Source organism: Netta rufina (assembly GCF_964035555.1).
Source record: "Netta rufina genome assembly, chromosome: 17".
NCBI classification, from domain to species: domain Eukaryota; kingdom Metazoa; phylum Chordata; class Aves; order Anseriformes; family Anatidae; genus Netta; species Netta rufina.
Genome location: NC_140141.1, coordinates 13,883,696 through 13,908,355, shown reverse-complemented (window position 1 = coordinate 13,908,355; position 24,660 = coordinate 13,883,696). Strand labels below are relative to the sequence as shown.

Sequence of the window (24,660 nt, the reverse complement as noted above, 5' to 3'; positions counted from 1 at the left end):
AAAAGTGAGGCAGGGCTAATAAAACCAAGCTTTTAAAACCCTGTGGGCCAGAAAGCAGAACTTGTTCAAAAAAAAAAAAAAAGTTTTCTGCATCAGTTCCCTTAAAAGCAGAATTGAAATTGCTGGGGGGAGGTGAGGGAGGGGATGTGCATTGTCTGAAGTGAAGCCTGGGAAGAGGTGACAGCAGGGCTCAGCTCTGGTGGCTGCTCCCTCAGCCCATCCACAACCAGCACGGGGGGAACGCTGACTGTGTGCGTTGCCTGCTGTTCTGTTTCCAGGTCTGGCCACAGGTGAATGATAAACTTGTCAAATACAACTTGGTTCACTCAGTGTTTTATAAACCAGACACCATCTCGTCACAAGCTGTAACTCCTCTCTGGGAGGAGTCAGTGGGGGTGCAAAAATGACTGTGTACCGATTATTTGGGGGCTTGCTTGAGGGAGAGGGAGAATTTCTCTCTCCTTATAAATTGTGTACAGTTAAATATATTATATATTTCTTACAAAAGAGCATTTCCCTTCCAGAATGTGTCCCCCTGGGACTTGGTAAGAAGTTCAAGCTATCAACCATTGCTGCTGTTCACCCTTTTCCACTCTTGGGGTTTGTTTTTTGTTTGTTTTGGTTTGGTTTTGATGATGAATTGAAAAACATACTTAGAAAAAGCTACCAAGACTACTGTTTACAGACTGAAAAAAATACTGCTTTTATACTACTGGGATCATGAGCCACGATCCTTTTACAGATTTCCTCACCTCTTTGCTTTAAGTTGGTATCTAATGTAGATGAAGGTCAGAAATCTCTTACCCTGCTTTGTCTACATACGGAAGAAAATGTACAATGCCTGTTTGTGTTCCCCCTCATTTTTGTACTTTTTACCAATTTTAACTGTTCGAGAGTTGCATTTATATTTTGCAATCATTGATAATCATGGTGTTATTTTAACCGTTAGTAATCTCAAATGGGATTTTTTTTTTGTTGTATCTGCAGCCTTATCTGAACTTTCTCTTCCTTGATTATTCATTGTAATTTATGACTGTAGAAGATACGTATGCCTCAGCCTTCTACGGACTTAAGTGACACAACTGCAAACGATCTGCTTTAAACTGGATGGGTTTATAATTTATATAAAAGTCAGTTTCGTTACGAATCAGTCTTGCTGCCTCTTTCATTTTTCCATCTGGATGCTCGGGATGTAACCATAGTGCTTGTCTATGCTCTTTTCCACGGTCAGCTTCTTGGTGAAGCCAGATGTTCTGGTGCTGGGCAAGGGGAAAATCAAGTTACCTGGGCTGAAGAAAGAGAAAGCAGGGGGAGAAAAACGCAGCTTTCTGCATGTGGTCAGGGTTTGAAGTGCTGCCTGCTCGAGGGAGGGGGGTGATGGCTCTTTGTCTTCATGGTTCCTCTTTGCCATGCTCCTCTGTCGCTGCTGCTTAGGCTTTTTCTGCTTTATGTCCTGCCTCTCGCTGAGGGCTCAGGAAAGCCCTAGAGCTCCCCTCAAAGCGCTGTGACCCCCGGGGCCGCTCAGAGCCGTCTGCATGCACCTGAACCCCCCCCCCCGTGTCCCTGCTCCCCTCCGGCCACCCGCAGCCCGGGGCGGGGGGGGGCCGGGCCCCGGTGGCGGCGGCGGCGGCGGCGGGCGCTCCGCACGGCCACGTGACCGTCGCCCCACTCCCTCCGCTCTCCGCCATGGCTGCGGCGGCCGCCGCCGGCTCCCTGCTCCTCGGCTGCCTGCTGGGCCTGGCGCTGCCCGGCAGCCGCGCCCTGCACACCAAGGGCTCCGTGCCCCTCGACTCGCTCACCTTCTACAAGGTACCGCCGGGGGGCTGCTGGGCCCGCAGGAGGGGAGCTCGGGGGGGATGCGGGGGGCGCGGCCGTGCAGGGGGAGCCGCGCTCCGGCCCTGAGCACCGCGGGGCTGCCGCGGGGGGCCCGGGGGAAGGAGCCGGGGTTGGGGTGTGGGGGACCGGGGGGCGCGGAGAGGGGGCAGCAGGGGTAGAGCCGGCGCGGCGCGGGGCTCGCGGGATGGCTGAGGATCCGGGATCAACCAATGGGAGAGCGGCAGTGGTAGTGAGCAGCCAATGGGAGAGCGGCAGGGGAGGTGGGCAGCCAATAGGCGCGCTCCAAGTGGAGCCGGGGCCGCGGGGGGCTCAGCGCAGCCGGCGGCTCCGTGCGGGGCTCGGGGCCCGGCGGGGTTCGGCTCCCTGCGGGCGGAGCGGCGCCGCCGCCTCCCGGTCCCTGCCCTGCGCCCCCCGTGCACGGCGAAGCGATCCTCGGGTGGTCCCCGCTCTGAGCCATGTCCCTGGGGTTTGTGTGGACGGAGCAGAAGGGTCAGACGGAGCAGATGGCTGCTGTCTGGGTTGCATGCTTGGTTGGGGGTTTTGTCTTTGTTCTTTATTTTTTTTCCCCAAAAAATCGCTTTGAAAGCGTCTTCCAAGAGCCTGGAAGGGTTTTTAATTCAGCAGTGACCAGTGCTGGAAAGGATGGCTCAGCTGGGTGGTAGGGAGGCGGAGAGGAGTCTGTCGAAAGGGAGCCATCGAATTGCAGGATCAGTGCGGGCACTTTAGCAACACGGGCAGGAGAGACAACGATCAGCTGAGCTGGTTAAAAAGCGTCTGCCCTGAACAAACTGCCCTGACATGAGCAAATAGCTCTTGCCACACGCCAGCCCCCTCCTGATTTTTCTGCTGTGACAAACCCTTTTTGGTGTTTTAAGGCTACTGCGTTCTACAGCCCTTAGCTCCTTAGGAGGAGAAGTTGAAGTAATTGGCAGCGTGCTGCAAGAGGAGCTTGAAGAGACCAGCAGAAATGTCAGAGCTGTAACATGCTGCGTTCGCTTCATACAAGGACAGTAAATAAGCTGCGAGATCAACAGGCCCTGAGCTGGAGGCTCGTGAAGTGGTGCAAGCAGCTGCTGCGTCCCTGCTTGAGCAGCACTCGCAGGGCGCTGTGTAGGCGGGGACCTGCGCTGCGAGCCGGTTGCGCTCACTAGAAAAAAAGATGTTGCAAGGTCTTCTCCTGGGGGGAGAACAGAGCCCAAAGCAGGTGGCAGATTCACGCCCGAGCTCATTTAGCAGAGCTAAATTCAAAAGCAACGGCAGAAGTGGAGAAGAATCGATTAAACACCAACGCTGTGTACTGAACCAGAGCAGCGTTTCCGCTGCTGCCCATACCTCTGCTCTGAGCTGTGGCTCTTGTGCTGGGACGCTTCAGAACAGCCTTAGATTTGTCCTCCAACCTCCTAACATCCCCCTGCAAGTCTTTTCACTGACTTGCTTCCAAGATGCCGATCAGGTTTACAATAAGCAGATCATGTATAATTAAAGTCGTTATCAGATCCCCCCGAACCGATCGTGTACCGTCGTTATCATCTGCTATAGGGATACATACATGCAGTTTTCGCTCACGATGCAGTGAGTCACTTTTCAAAGGCTATAATTAAAAAATTTCCATCTCCCTCTGCACCTACTCGTTGTGCAGGAAAATATGAAAGAGCTAAAACAACCTTAGGTGGCTTGTAGATTGCTCAAACCTGAAATTTTAAGTTCTGTCTTTTTTTTTTTTTTTTTTTTCTTTTCTTATTATTTTAGGTAATTCCGAAGCATAAGTTTGTCCTGGTGAAATTTGATACACAATATCCTTACGGTGAGAAACAAGATGAGTTCAAAAAGCTGGCAGAGAGCTCAGGCTCCAGTGAAGATCTTCTGGTGGCTGAAGTGGGGATATCAGGTGAGGAGCTCTGAACAGATTCGTACACTACAGGTTGGTGGTGAGAAAGTCAAACCCGCTGCAGTTTCTGCTCAAAATAGGCTCTGAGGTAATTCTGGTAGTGGGAGACGAGATTGACACGGTGCTGTCAGATCGAAACATGGAGTGGCCCTGCCCTGGCTGGTAGCAGAGCTCCGCCGTCACCTCCTGCAGCAAGCGTGGGAGTGCTGCGCTCTGCTGTCGGCTGGTTAATGAAGCAAGGCAGCCCACAGCTCCAGTGGGTGCCACCCTCCTCCTTCACAGCACTTTTCTTCCTTCCTTTTTTTTTTTTTTTTGTTCCTGAAATAAACCTTTTCATCCGTTTTCAGGGAACAGACCCCACAAGAACTGGGTTTTAGCCATCAGCCTGGTCAAACAAATCAAAGCGATATGATTGATTAATTGTAGCAAACCCTCTATTTGCTGCTGATAAGGCTCAGAAAACGGTTGTTGCACTGTGGCTGGCATAAGCTGGCGTTTTGTTGTTGACTTCAGTGGGAAAGCAATGAGGAATGGCTCACTGCCACCTTACTTGTTCTTGCTTTGCAGGTAGAATTAAGGATTTAAGCCCACAGAAATTGCCTAACTGGAAAGTTGAACCACACTGACATTGCTAAGCACACGTTGATTTACCCAGGCAGCATGGTTGACATCCCTTGAGTTATGTTTTTTTGTCCTCAAGAATAAATGGAATTTATGTGAGAAGTAAAAACATCCCGTTGCTTGGAATGCTGTCAGAACTAAAATACAAGGGTGTGCTCTCTGCACATAGACCAGGAAAAAAGAATCCATCTAACTGTAACATCAAAGCATAGAACAAAACAAGGAGGAAAAAAAAAACAAAAAACACAATTTCCCATAATGATAACTGGGTTTGTTCCTAGAGCTTTTGTGCTAACAGTCAAAGAAAAGCATCATTAGAATCTCGTATTTTTCTTGGGAAAACCTAACGATGGCTTGCCTTGCCCAAATGATTTTCTGGAGTGTTTTTGTTTCAGTGTATGGCATTTCCTGGCAAAGAGGTTATTAGGAATTGTTGAAACTCTGGAGACAAATATTTGTCAGTTTGTAATACGAGAGAATCCTAAAATATTTTATTTCATTAGCTTAATATACTGTGTTTTTCTGTGTTTTGTTTTCTCTTGACAGATTACGGTGATAAACTGAACACTGACCTGGGCGAAAAGTACAAGATGGATAAGGAAAAGTTCCCTATTTTTTACTTGTTTCGGGATGGTGACTTTGACAATCCTTTACCTTACACTGGCCAAATCAAAGCCGGGGCTATTCAGCGCTGGCTGAAGAGTAGTGGTATCTACCTGGGGATGCCAGGCTGCCTGAAGGAGTATGACATGCTGGCCAGCAAGTTTGTGAGTACCACCGAAAAGTCAGAGCGGCAGTCCCTCCTGAAAAAGGGGCAACAAAGCTTAGAAAAAGCAAAAGAAACTGAGAAGAAGTCAGCTGAGCAATACTTGAAAATTATGAGCAAGATACTGGAGCAGGGAGAAGAGTTTGCTGCTAATGAAGTCGTCCGAATCACGAAACTGATTGAGAAGAACAAAATGAGTGATGGAAAAAAGGAGGAGCTCCAGAAAAGCCTCAATATCCTTGCTTCTTTCCTGAAGAAGAATAACGAAAAAGATGAGCTCTAATATGTTGGATAACTTTGTACAAGCTGTGAAACACTGTCGAGAGTCCTAACCAGTTCTCCTTATGCAAGAAAACTTCCCGCTGTCTTCAAGAGAGCAGCAGATTTCCTTCTGATATCGTCAGCTATAAAATCGAGCCATTCCTTAAAAATACAGTATTCTAAATGTTGGGAAAATCACCTTAAAGCAAGCTCCCAGTATTGTGTAATATTATTAAACAATAGTGTTAAAGTAGACCAAAAAAAAAAATACTAGATTGGCCTGAGGCACATTCCTGGTGGTTTTTACAGGTGTTCCCTGGCAAACAAATAACAAAATTCAGTCCCACGTTCTATCTTACGTGCTTTAAAAGGTACAGACTTGACGCCCCTGTCCCTGCCTTCCCCTGGTTTTAGTACCCTTGGGTTTTATTCCCTTTCCCCCTCATCCTACCTTTTGCCTTCCCAGTAGGGCTTCTTATCCCAGTCTTGCTTTTCTTACCTGCTGTTGACCGAGAGACCCGCAGTTTCCTCTTTCTGCCTTCTCCTCCAGCGGCTCCTGTCTCTGGTTGCCTTAGGCAGCCCCCAGGCGAGGTGAAGCCAGGTTCTCTGCCCTCCAAACTCGCCCTGCATCTGCTGTCAGCAAGCGTCCTCCCAAGCCCTGTCACGATATTTGGGCTGAGTGAGCACAGTGCAAGGGCAGATCGCCTCGAGGTGCTGTTACAAGGAGACTCGCCAGTGCAAAAATGGGCTTTTTCAGAGGCTGATGAGGTAAATTCAGGTGAGCTTCCCCATGAAAAGGACATCTGCCTGTGCTTTTTGCCTCTTCTTCCTGACCAGTCTTCATCTCCCCAGTTTGGAAGAAAGGGAGACAAATACATTGAAAAGTTGCAAACAGTAGTCAACGTGAATGAAATACCTTCTCCAACCTGGTCTTCAGAAGTGAATGGCACTCAAACTAAAGCTTCAACAGCGTTTGGCAGAGTTTTAAGTGTTTGAAAATGATGTCTTGTGACGGGAAGCAAAAGTATTAATTCCTTAAAAGCTCCACCTGCTTTAATGGAGGTACCTGGCCCAGGGATCAGGCAAGCAGGTGCTGTGGGTGCTGTCCTTGCCGTGTGGAGCTCAGGCGGCTGCTGATCAGGGCCCCAGGCTGAGAGGAACACCTGCTGCGCCTTCTGCCTCAAGGCTCCGCTTCCAAGCTCGGCAAAACTCATTTCTGAGGGAGCTTTGCTGCCTTTTGAATCTCAAGGAGCAGACATTGCTGCAAGGTGAAGTGTATTAAAAATGCTGTAATAATAATAATAATAATAATAAAAATAAACCAGTTCCAATTAATAGCTGACGCTTCAACTGCTTTCTAAAGAAACTGCTGCTGGTTTTGGGGTCAGGGAGAAGGCAAAGACTGAGTGGGGGGGAGGCTCCTGAGGAGACCGCGGCGGCCGCCCCCGGCCCCTCAGCCGTTCCCGCCCTCCGGCGCCCGCCGGTGGCGCTGCGCGGCGCGGCGGCGTGGCGAAGCTAAGCAGGGTCGCCTCGGGTCGGCTGCTGGAGGGGTGACTCCGCCAACACCGCTTGTCTCCCCGGGAGCCCCGCGGCGTTACCGGGGACCGAAGCCGAAGCTCCCGCGGGGGCTCCGCCATCACCGCCCCCGGCTCGCTCCCCTTCAGCCGGCCCCGAGCGCTGGGGGCTGGCCCCGGGGCGGGCCGGGCTCGGTGTGGCCCCGGGGCGGGGCGCGGGCGGGGCGCGGAGCCCCGGGAGCGGCGAGGCGGCGGCTGCGGTGGGTGCCGGGTGGGTCCCCGGTGGGTGCCGGGTGGGTCCTTGGTGGGTCCTTGGTGGGTCCTTGGTGGGTGCCCATGGCCCTCCCGGCGACATCGTCCCGGCTGGATGGGGGCTGGCAGGAGGTGAGCGAGCTCTGTCCCCTCTGTCCCCTCCCTGCCGGGTCCCGTGGGCTCGGTCCCGGCCCCCCGTGGGCTCCCCGTGGGCTCCCCGTGGGCTCCGTGGGGCCGTGGGGGGGCCGCAGGAGGTCCCTGACAGCGCCCCGTGTCCCTCCGTGTCCCCCAGGTGTACTCGGCTCTGCAGTGGATCCAGTTCACCATGGCCATGCTCAGGTACCGGCTGGACGGAGGTGGTGGTGGCGTGACGTCTTTTTGGGGCAAAAAAAGAGAAAAAAAAAGAAAAAAAAAAAAACTGCTCGTCCCAGCGAGCCCCCCGTGCCAACGCAGGCTTTGTTTTGTCAGTGTTACAGGTTCCAGCTCAATCATTGCCTACGCCGTCTTCCAGAACACGGTGAGGTCCCCCGAGGTAAGGACTGAGCTGGGCTGCATGGGCCGTGGGCGCTGGGGTTAATTAAACCTTGTTTATTAGAGCCAGGAGGAGGCCAAGGGCTGGCCAAGAGCCTGTGGCCGTGCTGCCACACGTGTGGGGCTGACCTTGGGCTGTACCTGCGCGGGGAGGAGCAGGTCCCTCAGCGCCGTCCTTGCAGCTCCTGCCGGCGTCCCGTGGGTTTGGTTTTGGGGCTGGGGACCTGCGTGGGGATTCCCCAATGCGTGCACAGGTCCTGGGGTATGGCTGAGGCTTTAAACAGGCAGGCGTGCAGCTAAAAGGGGTGTTAGCAGAGGTGCTGCGAGGTTCAGGCAAAAGCAGAGCAGTTTGTTGTGCTGAGCTCCCCAGGGAGGCCCTAAAAATCCTCCTTGGCCGTGCACAGGAACAGTTAACGTTGTTCATGCAGCAGCGCCTGGCACATCCCAAACGCTTCACACGTGCAGATGATGCATGCAGGGAATCCAGCACATCTGGGATGCATCGGCCGTGCTGGTAATCACGGACCTCCAGCCCAAGCTTGCAGGGCTTTTGCTGACCTTGCACAGCCCGTCTGTCTGTCCAGGATTATCGGAGGCGGCGCACAGAGCTGTGTGAAGCTGCAGTTCTTTGGGACTTGCAGATATCTGGCAGCCCGGTGTGTGGACCACGCAGATAACAGGTTACTGCTAAGAGCAGGAGGACAGTGAAGCTGGCAGCGAAGTCGTAACAAAGCTGTCTTTGTACTTCCCTTGTCTTCGATGTTCATCCTACATCGTGGGTTCGATCTGCAGCCCACAGACCAGGGAATGCAGTAAATTATCCTCAGAGAAGGAAGTCGTGCATGCAGACATCGCTGGATGAAGCAGGGTGTGTTGGAGAACCTGCGTCCAGGTTTTCAGGGCAAATTTGCACTGCTTGCAGCGTGCAGGGCAGTCTTGCTCCCGGGTAGCCAGAGCTTCATGGAAAAAACACATCCAGAACAAGCTGCGGAGATCTCGGTGCATTCCCAGGGAGGAAGGAAAGCTGGGACTTCACCTTGCTGCTGGGATGGATGCCTTCCTGAGCTCGTGCTGCACAAGGCGCTTATCAAAAGTGATCAAGAACCCTCTCAAGATCCACGTATCCCCTGCACAGCACCAGCCGTGGTTCTCTCCTGGGGTCCTCCCCTCTGCTGTGGCATGGAGCTGGGCCTGGCAGGGGTCCTGCTGTGACTCAGCAGCCTCAGCCCGTTGCCTTCCATGGCTACCAGCCCGCATCGCTCGGGAGCCCTTGTGCTATCAGTCATATGATGGGGCTGCGGCCCGGGAGCTGCACTCTTGCTGTTTTCGGGTTGCACATGGCTCCTAGCCGCAGATGGAGCGTTCCTGCTCGAGGGACTCCAGATGTTTCTGCTCAGATTATTGCAAATCCGGCTCGGAAGGATGGATCCCAGCCAGAGTGACCCGTTGGCGTCGGGCTTCCAGGCTGTGCTGCTGCCAGCCGGATCCATTGCTGGTGTTTCAAAAGCAGCAAAATCTTCAGTAACTTCCCCATTCTCTTGTCCCCACATTTCTGGTCCTGTGGGCAAGTTTGTAAACAAAGGGGTTGGAAGAAATCCATATCAAAGCTCGCCACAAATAGTTTATTCCCTGTGTCATGAGACTCCAGAGTAAGAAATAAACAGCTCTGGAGGCTGGGAGGAGAAAAATATTATAAACACTTCCCCCTCCTACCCCCAGCTGAGGAAATCAAATATTGCGTTCTTGAAACTTGCTTTCGGCCTCTACAGAGTCAATAAAAGTTCAGCATGAGCTGAATCATTCATGATGGCAAGCGATGAACACGGAATTTCCTCTATCATGTCAACAGGTTCTCTGCAGGCAGATGTCCACGGGCGATGACCAGGCGTAGCAAGATCAACATCTGTGCTCCAGCCTGGCAGCTCCAGCTGGGCAGCTCCTCTGAATGATTACGTCTTTACAGTCCCTTCCTCTATTTTATAAATACCGTTTGTTTCTTCTTTTCCCTTCTGCAAGTAAGAACCGTGCTGCCTTTCTCTTACGACTGGGCCACCTACTTCATTTAGGTCCGTGCCAAAAGGGCTCCTCAGCCTGCAGTGGTGCTTCCCTCTGAGGACACGTGGTGCTGGAGAAAGAGGTCTCGTGTTTTGGGGGCAAAAGTTGCTGCTTTGCTTATTTGAGAGCTGCTTTGCCGTGCTCACAACCTGGAAGTGTCCCCAGCCTGGCGTGCCCCTGCCTGCTGGTGCTTCAGCTCTGCACCAGCGAGGAGAAGCCTTGATTTATCGCTGCTCAGAGAGACATTGATAAGCACAACTATGTCCAGGCTCGATCTGCTGGGCGAGCTGGGACAACCTCAGACCTGGAGAGGCAAGGCTGTTTGAGGAGAAACCCCGCAGGAGGCAGAGGGCCTGCTGTGGGGTCTGAAAGACACCAGGTAGATCTCAGCAAAAACTGCCATTCGGGACAGCTCGGGTTCAATCAGATGTGCCTTGATGCTCCTCAGTCTTCCTAAGCTCTTTCTGTTTACTCACAGGGACAAGAGAAGCATAACATGACACAATGGGTGGCAGGCATTGACTTAAAGGACAATACTGGGGCAAATTTCACCCAAAGGCTCAGTTCCTGGAAAAAAATCTCAAAATCGAGGCTCCTGAAAAGCATCCTTGCTGCATTAACCTGGCATATAAAATAGGTTCAGCCTTAGTCACCAGCTGAAATGCCATGAAACACAGGGGAAAAATGCCCGTTTCAGGGTATTTCAGACCTAAGAAGGGCTTGCATTTCCCAGAAGTTTCTCTATCAATTGATTTCGTTGATTGCTTCTCCCTGCACACCTGCCTCATTCTGCCAAGCTGCAGATCACACCGTGATCTACTGGTTTGTAAGGTTTGATGCTGCTCTTGGATCTGGGGGCATTGCTGTGGCAGAGAGGGTGATTAGGGCAGGGTGTCGGCGTAGAAGCAGATAAAAGAGCAAGAATGAGCAGGGCTTTTCTCTGCCAGGATTGCTGCCCTGCTAGAAGGAGTGACAGCACATCTAGGCAAGGGGACAAGCTGCTGCTGGCGGTGGTCGTGGGGCTGTTGTGAGCACCACCCGGACCTGCTGACTGATTTCATTTCCCCAGGTTCGCCCTCTTTTCTACCTGAGCCTCTCCGACCTGCTCCTGGGCATGTGCTGGCTCACCGGGGCGCTGCTCTACAGCACACCGACCTCCAAGCACGATCTCATCTGCTACAACCTGCAAGCCACGGGACAAGTGAGTAGCCTTGGCATCACGATTCATCATTTTGAGCCCGTTACTGTAATTAGCCTCGCCGGTGATCAGAGCGTGGCCGTGGGGAACTGTTCCTAGACCGGCTTTGGCAGAGGCTCCCTGTGCAAACTTGACTTATCAGATCTCTTCGCCTCGTTTGTAGGCCAGAGATAACGGTGCTTGGTTTTAGGTACAGCTGCTTTGCGAGAGGCAATAAGGAAGGCAAAGAGAGCATGGGATTTTGTGGTTGCAGCGTTCGGGTTACTTCTGCAAAGCGAGTAGATGGGGCTTTATCTATTTCCTGTTGGTCCCGCGCCAAAGATTATCTCTGTGCCTCCCATGCTGCAGCTTTCCTATTCCTCTTCGTGCTTCCTCCACCCAGGGCAGGAGCAGATGCGTTCTGCCATTCATTTGGGCTCAGACTTAACACATTTCTCAGAGCCGTGCCCTTCCTGAGCTCGCTGACCCAGCCCTGTGCTCTCTCAAGTCCTGAGGATGCTTGGGGGCTGCTCTCTGTTCAACCTCAGCCCCATGCCCCGGCGATTTCGGCTGCTTTCCAGCGCTCCGGGATGACTTCTGAGACTAATTGGAGTGGAATGAAGGAAATGCTGTTTTCCTGATGGTTTGCTCATGTCTCATCAACTTCCCACTTGGACGTTAGGCCCTGCAAATCACTGCTCTTGAAAAGCTGCAGGGCACAGCTCAGCCGGGGCCAGGGCGGTGGTTTGTGAGCGGCGACCTCTGGGCTTGAGAGTTTCCTTCTGAAGCGCCCACAAAAACGTGGCTGGGAAGAGCAAGGGGCTGTGGAGGTGCTCACAACGTGTGTGTGGGGACGGGAGCCTGCAGCCTGGTGTTATTTCACAGCTGTGTCTGGGTGTATTGTGATTGTATTGTGATGTATTGTTGTATTGTGATGGAGAGCAGAGCTTAGAGAGCAGCTGCTCCACTCCTGGCTTCTCTCTGCTTTCCCAAGCTGTGCTGCTGGAGAAACAGCGCAATATGTTCACCGCAGCGTGGTTTGGTTATCTGGGAACGAAGCAGAACGGTATCAAAGATGTCTTTTAGATGATGCTCCAGGGGAAAGCGAGAACAGCTCAGGGGAGGCTTTTCAGAGCCTGAAGGCAGAAGGAGCTGGCAGGACCGAGGGGGTTGCAGAGGGGTTGTAGAGATGTTTCCCTCGCAGCTTTGCCTGGGGGACAGCTCTTGAAGTTGGGTGCTGGGGTGAGCTTCTTAAGGCCTGGAGAAGACAGACTGCAGTGCTGGAGGAGAAGCAGCTTGGGTACAGACAACACAGCATCAATTCTCAGTGCGGACACGGAGAGCACGCTGTGAGCTCGTGCACTTCTGGCTCCTTCCTGCTCTTGCTTTTGGGGTGCTGTGCGGGGTGCCTGCCCCATCCCGGGCTCAGCCGCGGGGACAGCCGAGCCGGCTTGTGTCTGGCAGGAGCTCTGGCTGCTGTTTGCTCTGGGAGAAATTAAAACAAACGGAGCACTTGCCATAGCAACAGCGCCCGCGCGGCGCACGTGACGGGGCGCAGGACACCTCCTTGCTCAACCCCAGCAGTGCCCGTGTGTGCGGTGGGGACATCTCGTGCGTAAGTAGGAGCCAGCAACAGGTTTGACCGGCGCCTTCTGCAGAATGTAAGTGATCTGTGACCGAAGGAAACGAACAAACGGCTCCCGGCCCCGTCCTCTGCGTGGAGGAGAAGTCTTGCAAGGGTTGCGTTCCTGGCTGTCTCGTAAATCCACCTGGCTGCTTTGCACACCTAAAAGCTGTAAAAAGGCAGGGGTGGGACAGGCTCAGCAGCGGTGTTTGCAGACCCACAGCACACTCCGTGTGGTTTGGTGGTCTCAGGGGATCGCCGTAGGATCAGGGCAGAGTTCTGGCTTCTGCAAGCTGTTGACCATCACATCATCACCAGGGGCTGAAGCTACTGCCAGGGGAACTCCCCTAGCATCCGCACCGTGTCCTAAAGCAGGAGGTGGCTTTGTTTCATGGACTTTTCCTGTTTCAGCCCCAGGCTCGTGGTTGAACTCACACTATTAGATCTAAATAGTGCTCCCTTCTGCCACCCCTTTGCTCTTCCCTTCTCCCTGCTTTGCCTTTGCACCGCAGCGCTGAAGCCCAGAACAGAGATCGTGGTTCTAATTGCACAGTTCCCCCACATTCTTCCAGTTCAGTTCCAGTGGCCTAATAATGTCCTGGCAAGCTCCGCTCAGGCCGCTGAGCACAATGGGGAGCCACAGAAGTGTTGTAATGAGGGGGCTCTCGGCTCTCCCTTGAGCTCCTCCGGGTGAGCGCTGCGGGACCACCCGCAGCCCCCGAGGTGGGGCTGAGGGGAGCAGAACTCCCTGCTCCTCCTGCCTTCCTGCAGCTTCACAAGTTTTGGGTTCCCTCTCCCAAAGAAGGCAGCGTTGGCGCTTTGTGAGCTCTCCGAGGCGGTTTGCAGTGCAAGAGAATTATCTTTGCGGGCTGCTTCGATGACCTGCTCTGGAAGTAATTGAAGAAGGGCAACAAACCCTCATTAAACCTCCTCTAATGAGCTGGGAAGTCACTGTAACGTTCGCGCTGCAGTGTAGCAGCCCCTCGGACCCAGCCTCTTGAGGGCCAGCCAAGAGCGTTTGCACCCTCGGTGAAGGAGCCCGGGTTTATTTAGTGACTTATTCCTGGACTTTGGTGATACTGGGCTGACAAACCTGTGCTTCTTTGGCAGAGGGTGGCAAATCCACAGAAAAAAATTCACTTGTCCAGCCCTTCCTCTTTGCCTTTGCCACTGAAGCATGTGTTTCCTGTAACAAGCCCAGCACACGCGTATATATAGTAAGGGCAGGCAGCTCTGTTTGGACTCGGCTGCCTCAAGCAACCGTGGCTGGGGATCCAGAAGAAGTGCAAGGAAGATTTGTTCTTTTTACAGGAGATTTTTGGTATTTGGTTTTACCTCAAGCTGCAATCAAGGGCTGGGAAACTCATTGTGGGAAGCGGTGTTTTGTAGCTTTTCTTTCCTCTTTTTTTTTTTTTTTTTTTTTTTTTCCATGGAGGGAACAGGATTCTTAGCATGCTAAATCTGGCTCACGGTGCAATTGTTGTAGTCTCTGCCCCCGCTTTCCTCTCCATGTATGCTATTGTTTCCCATTTCCGTGAATTCACCGGGCAGTGAGCTCGCCGCATGAGGAGAAAAAAATTTAATTGCTGTGTCTGTGTTGTATTTTCCAGCGGATGCAGCACAGAGAAGCTGGAAGTGCCTTTAAACCTTTTTTGCGTTGTCAGAATTTGGGCCAAAAAATGAGCTGAGTCACAAAGATTTGTATTTGTAAGAGTCCTCCGGCGCTGATTTGGGGCCAAATTGAAGCCCCCTTTGTGCAGGACAAGGCGAGACCCCTCCTCAGCCTGGCTCTTCCCAGGTTGTGTCCCTCTGCAGCCCAGCAGACGAGCACAGGGGCTCAGGAGGGCTGTGGGGGCAGTCCCCCACGCTGTTTAATACCCTGCCTTTGGCCCGTGGCTCATTGGCCGTGAACCAAAGCTGCTGCAGGAGCTCTTGTCCGAAATCCTGGCTCTTTGTGTTCCTCAGGTGTTCTACGTGGCCTCTTTTCTGTACACTGTCAACTACACCTGGCATCTGTACAGGGACCTGAAGGTGAAATATAACCAGAGCCTTAACAGGATGCCCCCCACGGTGAGTAGGACCGATATACAGCAGCCGCTGGGGACCGAGACCTACCTGGGGGGTTCTGGTGGGGTTTGGGAGGCTCATACAAGGCAGCAGACCCTGCCACAGGGGCTCTGAAGGCCCTCTGGATGAATTGGTGTATCTTGCTATGGCACGAGTTACAGCTCGGGCTGCTGTAGGATCTCAGTGAAGGATTGGACTTGCAAGGCCAAAACAGGCAAAAGCAAATGGCAGTGCACGTCTGAGAGAAGAAAAGGTCAGGATCGGTGAAGTTCTCCCATGGAGGAGCAGTTTGCACCAGTCGAGTAGCTGCTTTGTTGCTGTCACTGCCTCCTGGCAGAGCAATGACTCCAGGGGACAGGAAAGCAAGGGCAGCCTGGGCAGTCCGGAACTGAGAACTGGTAATTTCTGGCCTCCCCAGGTGTCGTACAGGCTTTGAGAGCATCAGCAGTGTTTTGTAAGAGCTTGAGATGGGAGGTGTGACGGGAGGGAGCTAGTGATACAAGGAGGGGTTGGCTCCCTGAACAACCCCTGCCTTCGTCGTCGCTGACCTTTATGAAAACCCATCTGGGAGCCGGTGCGGTCGCTGGGAACCGAGGAACAAGGATGTGGTGCTCAAAAAATACTTGTTGAGTTGCAGGCTAAACAAACACTTCACTTGCCACGTGATCTGCATCTCTGCCTGCAGCCGTTTGGTTCTCACACCTGGCTAAACAGTGAGGCACCAGCACTGCTCTAACTGCAGGTCCTCCTGCCGTGGTACTGCAAGAGAGCAGGCTCCTTATGCAGCTCTTCCCACTGAACACATCCTTAAACAGCTTTTCTCTTCCCCAGACCTTTGCTGTGGGCAGCAAACCACGTCTCAGACACTCCACCTGTCTGTGCAGATCGCTCTGTTTCAAGGGCTCTTGTCTGTAGGGTTTGGATCCGCTTGTAGGATTGGTTTCCTTCCTGGGCTCCCATTCAAAACGCAGCACCTACAACAAGTTTCCCAACACCACAGCTGTGCCTGTGTTTAATTCTCACAGCTGGTGCGTGGATGCCAGCTGCTAGAGTACATTTCCTCATGACCTGAGGCTGGGACACTCCAAGCTGCCTGCATTTCTTCATCAGAACATGAAATTTTTGAGGAACAGGGTTGGGTTGAATGAATGAGCAGTACAAAGAAGGAGTAAGTTACACCAGGGAGCTCACCAAGTGTCTGCTGCTTGTCTGGTTTAAAGTGTTCTCAGTCCTGGCTTTGAAGGAGAACACGTCGGTGAGCTGAGGGAAGTGTTGTTCCTCTGGCACATCAGCACGCACTGAGCCTGGCGGTGTTCATTCAGAGCAAAGTGGGAAGCAGCATTTGTATTGGTCTGGGGATTAACCAGCATCTATAGGATCCAGAGCTGCTGAAGCACTCCCTGGGAGCTGGTTCCTGGGAGCCACTGGCTGTATGGAAACAACCATTTAATTAAGCTCTTTGGACTTTGCAGGTTGTAGATTACGTGAGCTGCATTGGCCGAGCAGCAACGATCTTGTCAAGGTAAGATTCGTTTCTGGCAAAATGCTGTGGATTTGGTAAACTGCAGCATCCTGATCCCTGCTTCCGGCTTGTTTTGGAGCAAATTTTACTAAAACCCGTGTTTGTCATCAATGGCAGCAGTGACCTAACAAGCTCTGAGCAAGAGTCTTGGGATGTAAGGGCCTTTCTCCAGCCACGTTAGTTATAGCTGGATGAACGACATACAGGTTCCTTTTCAGAAAGTGCTCCCTTTACTCATTGCCTGTATGAATGAAGTGTGGAAGTTAGCCAAGCTGGTAAAATACTCCTCCAGAGCAGCACAATAAAAACAACTTCCAAGTCCTCTGTAGTGACAGGAGACAGAACAAGGAGTGTTTGACGGGGGGCAGGAGAATTGCAATGCAGTAACTGTGCTGTCGTCCTCTCTCCTCCCAGCCTGGTCCCTTTTCTTCTCATGGTGCCTGTGTTTTGCCTGGGCAACAACAGCAATTGCTACCAGAACTTCAGTCAGAAGCACGGGTAAGCTTCACGCCTCTCTCTGAAAGAGCCTCACCACTTCTGAGGCACGACAAGAGCTCCGTCCGTTTCCTTTCCCCCCGCAGATGTCTCCTGATGCACACAGAGGCAGCTGTGCCCACCAGCGAGCCACTGACGCTGAACGGCTCCGTTTGCCGTGTGATGCATTTCTATGGTGTGGGGGTCTTCCTCGTTTCCTTTCTGATCAGCTTCGTAGCCATTCTGGTAAGAAACGTGGTCCTTGCACGCTAGCGGTGTGAAAGATGAGAAGTTTTGCCCCTTTTTGTCTTTACACGAGTGAGAGGTGACTTTGTGTGCATGCTCATCGGTCTCCCAGGTTTGCTTGGATGGTGCCAGCGGCCAGACAGCACCAGGGGATGAACTGAGTGGTGCTTTTTCCTTTTGGAAGGGATAATTTCATTGTGCCACCATATAAATCCATCTGCAGCCCCGTGTTCTGTCAGCCCATCTCAAAAAGGATTTGGCAGGTAGAGGAGGCTCAGAAAATGGGAGCAGGGATCACCTAGTGCACAGGTGAGCTCCTGTGCAAGAGAGCAAATGAATGAAGTGTCCTCAGCTCAGAAAAGATCACGTGCAAAGCAACTGCTCTGCCCCAGAACGTACCCTGTCGCACAGTGTGAAAAGATTTCATAGATTGAAATGAGGATTTAGCTAAAAAACACGGGATAACTCTGTCCTAGACAAACAAGCCAGATCAGAGCAGGTGTCCAAAATTCAAGCAGTGATATATGCTTATTCTTTTTAGGTTGTACTCGTTCGAGCCCGAGGTTTGTACAAGAGGTTTGTAAACTCCACAGGATTCCTGGGAGACCAGCAGTGGGCCATGATTAAGGTGGTGGAACAACGCGTGGTTTTCTACCCCATCGCATTCTTCTGCTGTTGGGCCCCAGGTTAGCAGAGCACTGAGTTACTGTCACCATATCCTCATAAGGCATAGAGCCTGGCAAGGAAACTCAAAAGAGGTGGAGTTAAAGCAATACCTTTTTGACACTCCCTTTTTGCAGCTGTCCTACTCGGAATTCTGAAGCTGGTGGTTTCAACAAGCAGCAAAATCTACATGGCTCTCCTCATTCTACAGGTAAAGTCTTCATCTGCAACCTCCTTTGTTTTGCTTTCTCTACTTGAACTATTGTCTCTTAGTGCCTGCCTGTTTCTAATCTCTGCCTAAAAACCTTTTTTCTAGCTACAAATATGACTGCTCTATGAGCTTAAGTCAGATTTATACTTCTGGTTGGCAAAGATCTTTGTTAGTTGCTCTTTTTTTCACAGGCTTAAAAAGGTCTCAGTAACCAAAATCACAGCATCATGGAGATCATAGCAAATAGGACTGGAAGGGGTCCTCAGAATTCAGTTAGGTTTTTCAGTTTCTGTGAAAGTCTCTAAATGTAATTCCTTCCCAGCACTTGTCCAGCTGCCTGATGTGCCTGAGGCAGCATTTCGCAAAGCTTATTAAAATAACCGTGAGATTCCTGTATCGTGTGGGGATGCAGATAGATAAAATCGTGCTGGAAGTGGGAGGCCTGACAAAATGTGCCAGGTTTGGCAGCCTGGGCGGGAGCTTCCGAGTGCTGTGCGGTGCTGGCTGACGAGCCAGCCCTGATCTCTGCTGCTGTCTCTCCCAGGCGCTGACAGCAGCTTCCCAGGGCCTTCTGAACTGCATCGTGTATGGCTGGACGCAGCACGTCTTCCTCTCTCTCAAACGCAACGCCTGCCGCGACGTTGACACTCAGACTCCTCTCCTGCGCTCCCAGAAGAAGTTCTACGACAGCACGCTCCCCGCCAGCCCTCCAGACGCAGAGGTGTCCACGTCCAACCTGCTCTGATGCGTCCCTGCAGCAAAAGGAGAACAGGCAGCGTGCCAGCAGGGCCTCATCTCATTCAGCAGTGCCAGCTAGAGCTGGTAGCGGGTGTCTCGGTGTGCACTGTTGTCAGCAGCACAGGTAACTGCTGTGCTGGAAGAGCCTGAGCAGATCTGTCAGAGAAGCACTTTCAGTGAAGGTAGTTATTTATTTTACAGACTTGTATGGACTTTAAAGGGATTCTTTAAACATGGTAAATCTTCTTTAGTACTACAGACTTTCTCCTTACGGAAATATCTCTAGAAATGCATTGAATTATGTACAACAGCTCAGAGACCTAGTGCAGCTCCTTTGATGGCAGATGCTCAAAGGATGTTTTAATTTTTTTTAACTGTTTGTCAGGTATTTGCCATTACAAGTTATCATTAAAGCAAAGGTGAATATTTTTAAATCTCTGACTTTTGATTCAACATAAAAATAAGAACATGTACCCTGCTGATAGCCAACTGCATGGAATGGAAAGTTGTAGCAGAAAAGAAACAGCACTCACTTCCATGACTTTTCCCACATCTCCCTTTTGGTCTTCAGGCCAACTTCTGCTCAGCTGCAATACTCAGAAAAATAAGCTTCTTCAACCCAGTGGAGCATCTCTCGTGAACCAGAGCAGGACTTTGCATGAATCTGTGCTGGTCTAGATGCTCAAGTGAATTACCTACTAGGGCCACACCATTCTATAGAAAATAAAACAGGTTTTTAGCTACATTGGGAGGAAAACAACCTTATAACTTTTATGCTCTTTAAATTCTCATAGCTTCACTTTTCGGGTCCAACCCAAATTTATTTACATAGTTGGTAGGACAAGAAGAGGAAATACTCAAGTTTTGTGTAAGTAACTTTTATACAGTTTACACAGTTACACTGTGTAAAATACTTTGTACAAATCTCTTGGGAATAGCGGTCTGGTTTCAGAGGTACCCATGGGGCCTGCAGTCCTTTCCAAAGCTCAGCTGATGGCTCTCCCACTGCTTTCCTTCTTTTAAACATCGTCATCATCTTCTTCCATGTTCTGCTCCTCATCTTCAGGAGTCTCTGATGCCTCTGTGCATGAACGTGTAGTGAAGAACGCAGCGATTACGTTGATGTATCTGATTGCAGCAATGAGGAGAGCGATCAGAACGATGGCAACGGGAACAGCAATCCCTAGTGCAGTCCCAAAAGCTTTATTTTGGACAGCCTCTGCTGTGGAGATTCTTAAGTGTGGCGGGGGGCCACTGTCCATGCTCCCTCCCAGGCCGTGGAACTGGCAGTAAGGGGGGGCCCAGCCAGCTTTGCAGTGGCAGTGCTCAAGGTTGTTGCAAACCCCTTTCCCCTGGCACAAAACATTTGCATCACACTTTGTTCTGACCACAGCATCTGTGCATGTCTTGTTAATGCAGATCTTACCCTGACCACATTTGGTGCCATCGAGTCCGCCTCCTATATCAGGTATATCTACGCCAGCACGGTAGGCTGTGCCCCAGCACCACCCCTCAGACCCTGGCATCTGAATGATGGTTTCAGACCCCTCCAGGAAGGGTATCCTCCTCACGTTCACACACTGCAGCCTTCCGCACAGAGCATTTTGGGGTTCACATGCCACAAAAGCAACTTCAGTCCCATCACCACCACAGTTGCCAAATCGATCCCCTTTCGTGTTCTGCTCTTTGAAGCAACTTTCTGGAGCACCCCGAGCTTCATTCCCGAAAACTTTTCTGCACTGCTTGTCATAGGTTGCGCATTTCCCACGGTAGCAGTAGCCACCGTTGCTGCATTGCGTCCCGTCATGGATGTACAGATCCTCTGGGCACCACTCCGAAGTCCCGTTGCAGTACTCGGGTAAGTCACACTCATCCACCTCTGGCCTGCACTTGTATCCCGCAGCACGGAAGCGGCATTTCTGACAGCACTGCCCAACGGAGCAGACAGCCCCCGGCTTCAGCCTGCAGTCTTGGTAGCAGCAGGGGTTGCCTTGGCAGTGCTGCGGCCCCCCGCAGTCACACTGCTCTCCCTCATCTATCACCTTGTTGCCACAATGCTTAAAATAGAAAAATCTGTTGGGCTCGGGGATGTTGTTTAAGCATTCGCCGTCCCCTCTGCTGAGCAGGTCTACAAAGCTCTGAAGGCTGCAGTTGCTGAAAGCCGAGGCGCCGTTGAGCGACTCTCCCGTCATGTAGCACTTGGTGGCTTTTCCACACACGCACTCTTTTTTGTCATGCTCCATCCCCAGATTGTGGCCCAGCTCGTGAGTGAAAACAATTGAAAAGGTTATGAAATCTCTTCGTATGTGAGACACAATACCTGACTGATAACCAGGGTAGCAGATGCTACCTACGTAGGCCAGCCCAACGATGAATCCGAAGTCTGTGTAAGTGAATAAATGTGCAATGTCATACTTCATCCTGCTGGAAAGGTCTGTATTTACCCAGCTATTAAAATTTGTAAGAACTTCTTGTATATCCAGGCTTTTCTTGATTATGTTGCCATGTGTCCACATCTCCAGCCCAATCAGGCAGATGCGAATCTTCAGAGGATAATAGTACGTTTCTGATAAATTGATTGTATCTGTAACCAGAGCCATCACAGAGGTTTCGTTGCTCCCTTGGTAAGAAAACAGCTGGTGGTCCACCACAATAAAGATCTCGACATACCTGGTGCGCATCAGTCTCTGAGACAAGTCTTGCTTCGCTGAGGGTATTTTAAAACCCATCAAGCCTGGTTGCTTTTGGATCACTTCATCAGTCAATCCACACGTCGAAGGCTTGTCCTGGGTCATCTTTCGTCGATAGAGAAGGTGCTGGAAGGTCAGGGACCCCGGCACGGGTTCGATGCCGTAGCTCAGGTTCCCAATTTTCAGCCGTCCCCTCAGACCCGAGCAGGTGCTCAGCGCCACGAGGGAGCCGGGGCTGCCCTCCACGTAGCCCAGGTAGTAGCACTCCTCGGGGACGTGGGGCTGCTCCACCACCCTCCTCCCTCGGGGGCTGTAGGTGATGACCGGCAGGTTTTTCACCACGAGCCCCCTCGTCTGCGTGAGGTGGACGACACGGTTCTCACCCTCCACCCTGATGACATAGGACACCTCTCCCAACGCTGCCCGGCCTACCACGGGGGACAGCTTTTTTGGCCGGATTATCTCATGGACAGCGTAGCCGGGTGGCAGCCGATGGCTGCCTGCCCCGGGGAGGAGAGGAGCCGCCAGCACTGCCCAAACGCCCAGCCTGAGGAGCAGGGCTTTGGCCTGGCCGCCATGACCTGCCTGGAGCCACCTCACCACCACAGCCTTCAAAATGGAGGCCAGACACCTCCGTGAGGGCTCCTCCAACCCTCGCATGGCCATCTCGAGCCTATCTCCCTTCAGGTGCTCCGTTGGTGGCCGTGGCAGAGCCGGTGCCCTGCAGCTGATCCCCTCAGCGCTGCTCAAGAAGGTTCCAGAAAGGCCATGAGGTGACAGGGATGAAGGCCAGGCAGCCCTGCTGCGCTTCGCTCTCTGGGGCACTCTGAGGGCTGAGGCAGCCGGGGAGCTGAGCCGCTCTTCCCTCGCTGCTCCGTGAGATTTGAGGAGCTGGGTGTCCTTAATACCCCCTCCACCTCCTCCCAAAAGGGGAATCCCTGCCCAAAGGTCGCCTGCGAAGCACAGTTTTTGAGATTTAACCACACCAGCACTCCTCACAGTGCAGCACCCGTCCCTCCACAGCAGCTGACGCCTGTCTCAGTCACGGCTGTGTCCACCAGTGCAAATGTACAGGAGCATTTCAAACTAACCTGAGCCCCTCTGTCATTTCAGTCTTTTTTTTTTTTTTTTTTCCTACTGAGGTGTATGAAAACAATTTCTTTTTGCTATTCTACAGCTATTCTAACTCTACACTTGAATCTAGATCAATTTAAAATTAAGTCCACCGAAGCTGCGAGGCTGAAGCCAAGTCCTGCTTTCCACTGTTGCCACATGAGGTCCTATGCAGGGCAGTTTTGCCTCTCAGCTGGTTTAGCCCTGTCCTCTTCCACCTAGGCCTTCACATCCCTTCAGGAGCCCGTTCTCTAGCCTGAAAGCATCTGACCACCCTGCTTAACGCTCGGGGTGCTCTGAGCTTTCTCACACGGTCCATGACAAGAGCTGCGAGCACCACACTGATAACGGTTAGCACGGTCATCCTGATGATGAAATTCAGAAGCCCCTTTTTAGTGACTGGCGTAGGCCCACTGTCGATGCTTCCCCCAAAGCCAACAAACTGGCAGTTGGGAGGTGCCCAGCCACTGTTGCAGTGGCAGTTGCCTTTGTTGTTGCAAACGCCTCTTCCTCTGCATGTGCTCTGGGCAGAGCAGCTGGGTGCCAAGTGCTTCTCCCTGAGGATGCACGTCTGGTTAATGCAGATCTTCTTCACCCCGCACTGCGTGCCATCCTCAATGGCTCCAGTATCCAAGGTTTCCATGCCCAAGTGGTAGTCTGTGCCCCAGCACAAGGTATCGTCCACTGGGGTTTGAATGATGGTTGAGTGCTCTTCCAGCCAAGGTAGATGCCAAACATTGATACACTGCACCCTCCCACACAGGACATTTTCGGGCTTACATTTCTGAAAGTTGGTCTCTAGCCCATCTCCCTGGCAATTGCCAAACCGATCCCCTTTCATGTTCAGCTCCCTGTAACATTTTAGTGGAGCAGGCTCTGCTTTCTCGCCAAAGATGTTCCTACACTGTAACATGCGTGATTTGCATTTGCCTGCATAACAGTAGCCGTCCTCAGCGCACACTGTCCCATCTTGCTTGGCCACATCTGCTGGACAATGCTCAGATATCCCATTGCAATATTCAGGCAGGTCACAGGGGTTGGTGCTCTCCCTGCACACTTCTCCTTCTGGGAGAGGTTTGCAATTCTTGCAGCAGAGCCCAGAAGTGCAAATGGCTCCTTCTTTCTTTCGGCAGCTGTTATCACAGCAAGGGTCCAATTCACACTGTGCTTCTGAGCCACAGTCACACTCCTCCCCGAGCTCCAGGATGCCGTTCCCACAGCGCTGCGGTACAAACATCGTTACTGATTCTGGGATGTTATTCAGACAGTGTCCTCGCCCTGACGCTATAAAGTCAAAATAGTACCTTGTGCTGCAGTTGCTGAATTCGTAGCTCACTGTGCTCTGTGTGTTCATGATGCATTTGGAGGCGTTTCCACACCTGCAGTACTTGTCATCATGATCAATGCCGAGGACGTACCCTAACTCGTGGGCAACGTAGACAGCAGTGTCCATGTAAGTCCGCTTGGCAAACGAAACAACAGCAGAAGCACGTTTTCTATCACAGGCACTGGCGAAGTTCGATTTGCCGCTCCTGTACAATGCTCTCGTGCTGTGACCAAAGTCCAACGAGGCAAAGAGACACCCCACATCATGCGCAACATGCGTAGGGCTCTGCTGGATCTGCCAAAGATTAAAATTGTGAAGGACCTCAGAAATGTTTTTGGTAATACTGATAGGGTTCTTCTCTGTCCAAATCTCTAGCACAGCTAATAACACGCGAAGGCGGAAAGAAGAAAACAGCCCGTCCACCAGATTGATTATTTCAATAACTTCCAATGTCACATTAGTTATGCGTCCACCGAAAGCATCAAACCCTTCCTTGTCCACCACGACGAGGAGTTCCAGATACCGCATGTGCCCCTGGTCCTTTAACTGCCCTTTTGCTGTACCACGCCCTGGAAATTGCCTGCCTCTCTGGGGCGTTTTGTAGATCACCGTTCCAGGAACCGCCACCTCCCTCTGCAACAGAAGATGCTCAGATGCAGAGGAAGCTGCCAGGGGCTCGATGCTGTAGCTCAAGTTTCCAATCTGCAGCAGTCCTCTGAGCCCAGAGCAGGTAGTCAGAGTCACCATGGAGTCTGGGATGCCTTCCACGTAGCCGCGGTAATAGCAATCTGCTAGCACACGGGGCTGTTCGATCATGATTTTCCCTTGAGAGTCACGAGTGAATATAGGGAGGTTTTTTATTATAAAGTCTGTCTTCTGCCTGAGGTGAATGGTGTAATTTACCCTCTGAATGCTGATGACGTAGGACATGCTGTCCCGGCTGGCTTTCCCTGCCTTGGGGCCAAGTTTCCTTGGAATGACTATCTCGTAGGCTGCGCTGCCCCAGGTGGGCTGGGGGCTGCAGTCTGCACAGGGCAGCAGGAGCCCCAGGAGCAAGAAGCAGCCCAGCGTGAGGAGAATCCCA

At 52.0% G+C, this 24,660-nt stretch overlaps 4 protein-coding genes across 4 annotated transcripts; 2 read left to right on the top strand and 2 right to left on the bottom strand.

Moving 5' to 3' along the window:
* The first annotated feature begins 1,669 nt into the window (after positions 1-1,669).
* ERP29 (endoplasmic reticulum protein 29) lies at positions 1,670-6,702 on the top strand. Its single transcript, XM_084297535.1, has 3 exons — positions 1,670-1,809; positions 3,586-3,724; positions 4,892-6,702. Exons 1-3 carry the CDS (start codon positions 1,687-1,689, stop codon positions 5,392-5,394), a joined length of 765 nt encoding a protein of 254 aa, XP_084153661.1. The 5' UTR covers positions 1,670-1,686; the 3' UTR covers positions 5,395-6,702.
* A 404-nt stretch (positions 6,703-7,106) lies between these two features.
* TMEM116 (transmembrane protein 116) lies at positions 7,107-18,828 on the top strand. The gene is made up of 11 exons (XM_084297139.1): positions 7,107-7,270; positions 7,431-7,477; positions 7,607-7,670; positions 10,794-10,925; positions 14,491-14,595; positions 16,065-16,114; positions 16,529-16,612; positions 16,696-16,834; positions 17,376-17,520; positions 17,635-17,708; positions 18,253-18,828. The coding sequence occupies exons 1-11, from the start codon at positions 7,223-7,225 to the stop codon at positions 18,451-18,453; spliced, it is 1,089 nt and encodes a 362-aa protein (XP_084153265.1). The 5' UTR covers positions 7,107-7,222; the 3' UTR covers positions 18,454-18,828.
* Positions 18,829-19,465: 637 nt separating this feature from the next.
* On the bottom strand, positions 19,466-21,802 carry LOC311215999 (disintegrin and metalloproteinase domain-containing protein 20-like; the record flags this gene model as incomplete). Its single annotated transcript, XM_084297460.1, has 1 exon — positions 19,466-21,802. The coding sequence occupies one exon, from the start codon at positions 21,800-21,802 to the stop codon at positions 19,466-19,468; it is 2,337 nt and encodes a 778-aa protein (XP_084153586.1).
* A 673-nt stretch (positions 21,803-22,475) lies between these two features.
* On the bottom strand, positions 22,476-24,647 carry LOC311215997 (disintegrin and metalloproteinase domain-containing protein 9-like; the record flags this gene model as incomplete). The annotated part of the gene is made up of 1 exon (XM_084297458.1): positions 22,476-24,647. The coding sequence occupies exon 1, from the start codon at positions 24,504-24,506 to the stop codon at positions 22,476-22,478; it is 2,031 nt and encodes a 676-aa protein (XP_084153584.1). The 5' UTR covers positions 24,507-24,647.
* Between the last annotated feature and the right edge of the window lie 13 nt (positions 24,648-24,660).

Excerpts from the sequence above, each read along its gene's own strand:
- ERP29 (XM_084297535.1), top strand. The coding sequence starts at position 1,687 with ATGGCTGCGGCGGCCGCCGCCGGCTCCCTGCTCCTCGGCTGCCTGCTG. Across the intron at positions 1,810-3,585 it reads ACTCGCTCACCTTCTACAAG|GTAATTCCGAAGCATAAGTT; the intron begins GTACCGCCGGGG and ends TTATTATTTTAG. Across the intron at positions 3,725-4,891 it reads GGCTGAAGTGGGGATATCAG|ATTACGGTGATAAACTGAAC; the intron begins GTGAGGAGCTCT and ends TTCTCTTGACAG.
- TMEM116 (XM_084297139.1), top strand. The coding sequence starts at position 7,223 with ATGGCCCTCCCGGCGACATCGTCCCGGCTGGATGGGGGCTGGCAGGAG. Across the intron at positions 7,671-10,793 it reads ACACGGTGAGGTCCCCCGAG|GTTCGCCCTCTTTTCTACCT; the intron begins GTAAGGACTGAG and ends TCATTTCCCCAG. Across the intron at positions 16,835-17,375 it reads TCAGCTTCGTAGCCATTCTG|GTTGTACTCGTTCGAGCCCG; the intron begins GTAAGAAACGTG and ends TATTCTTTTTAG.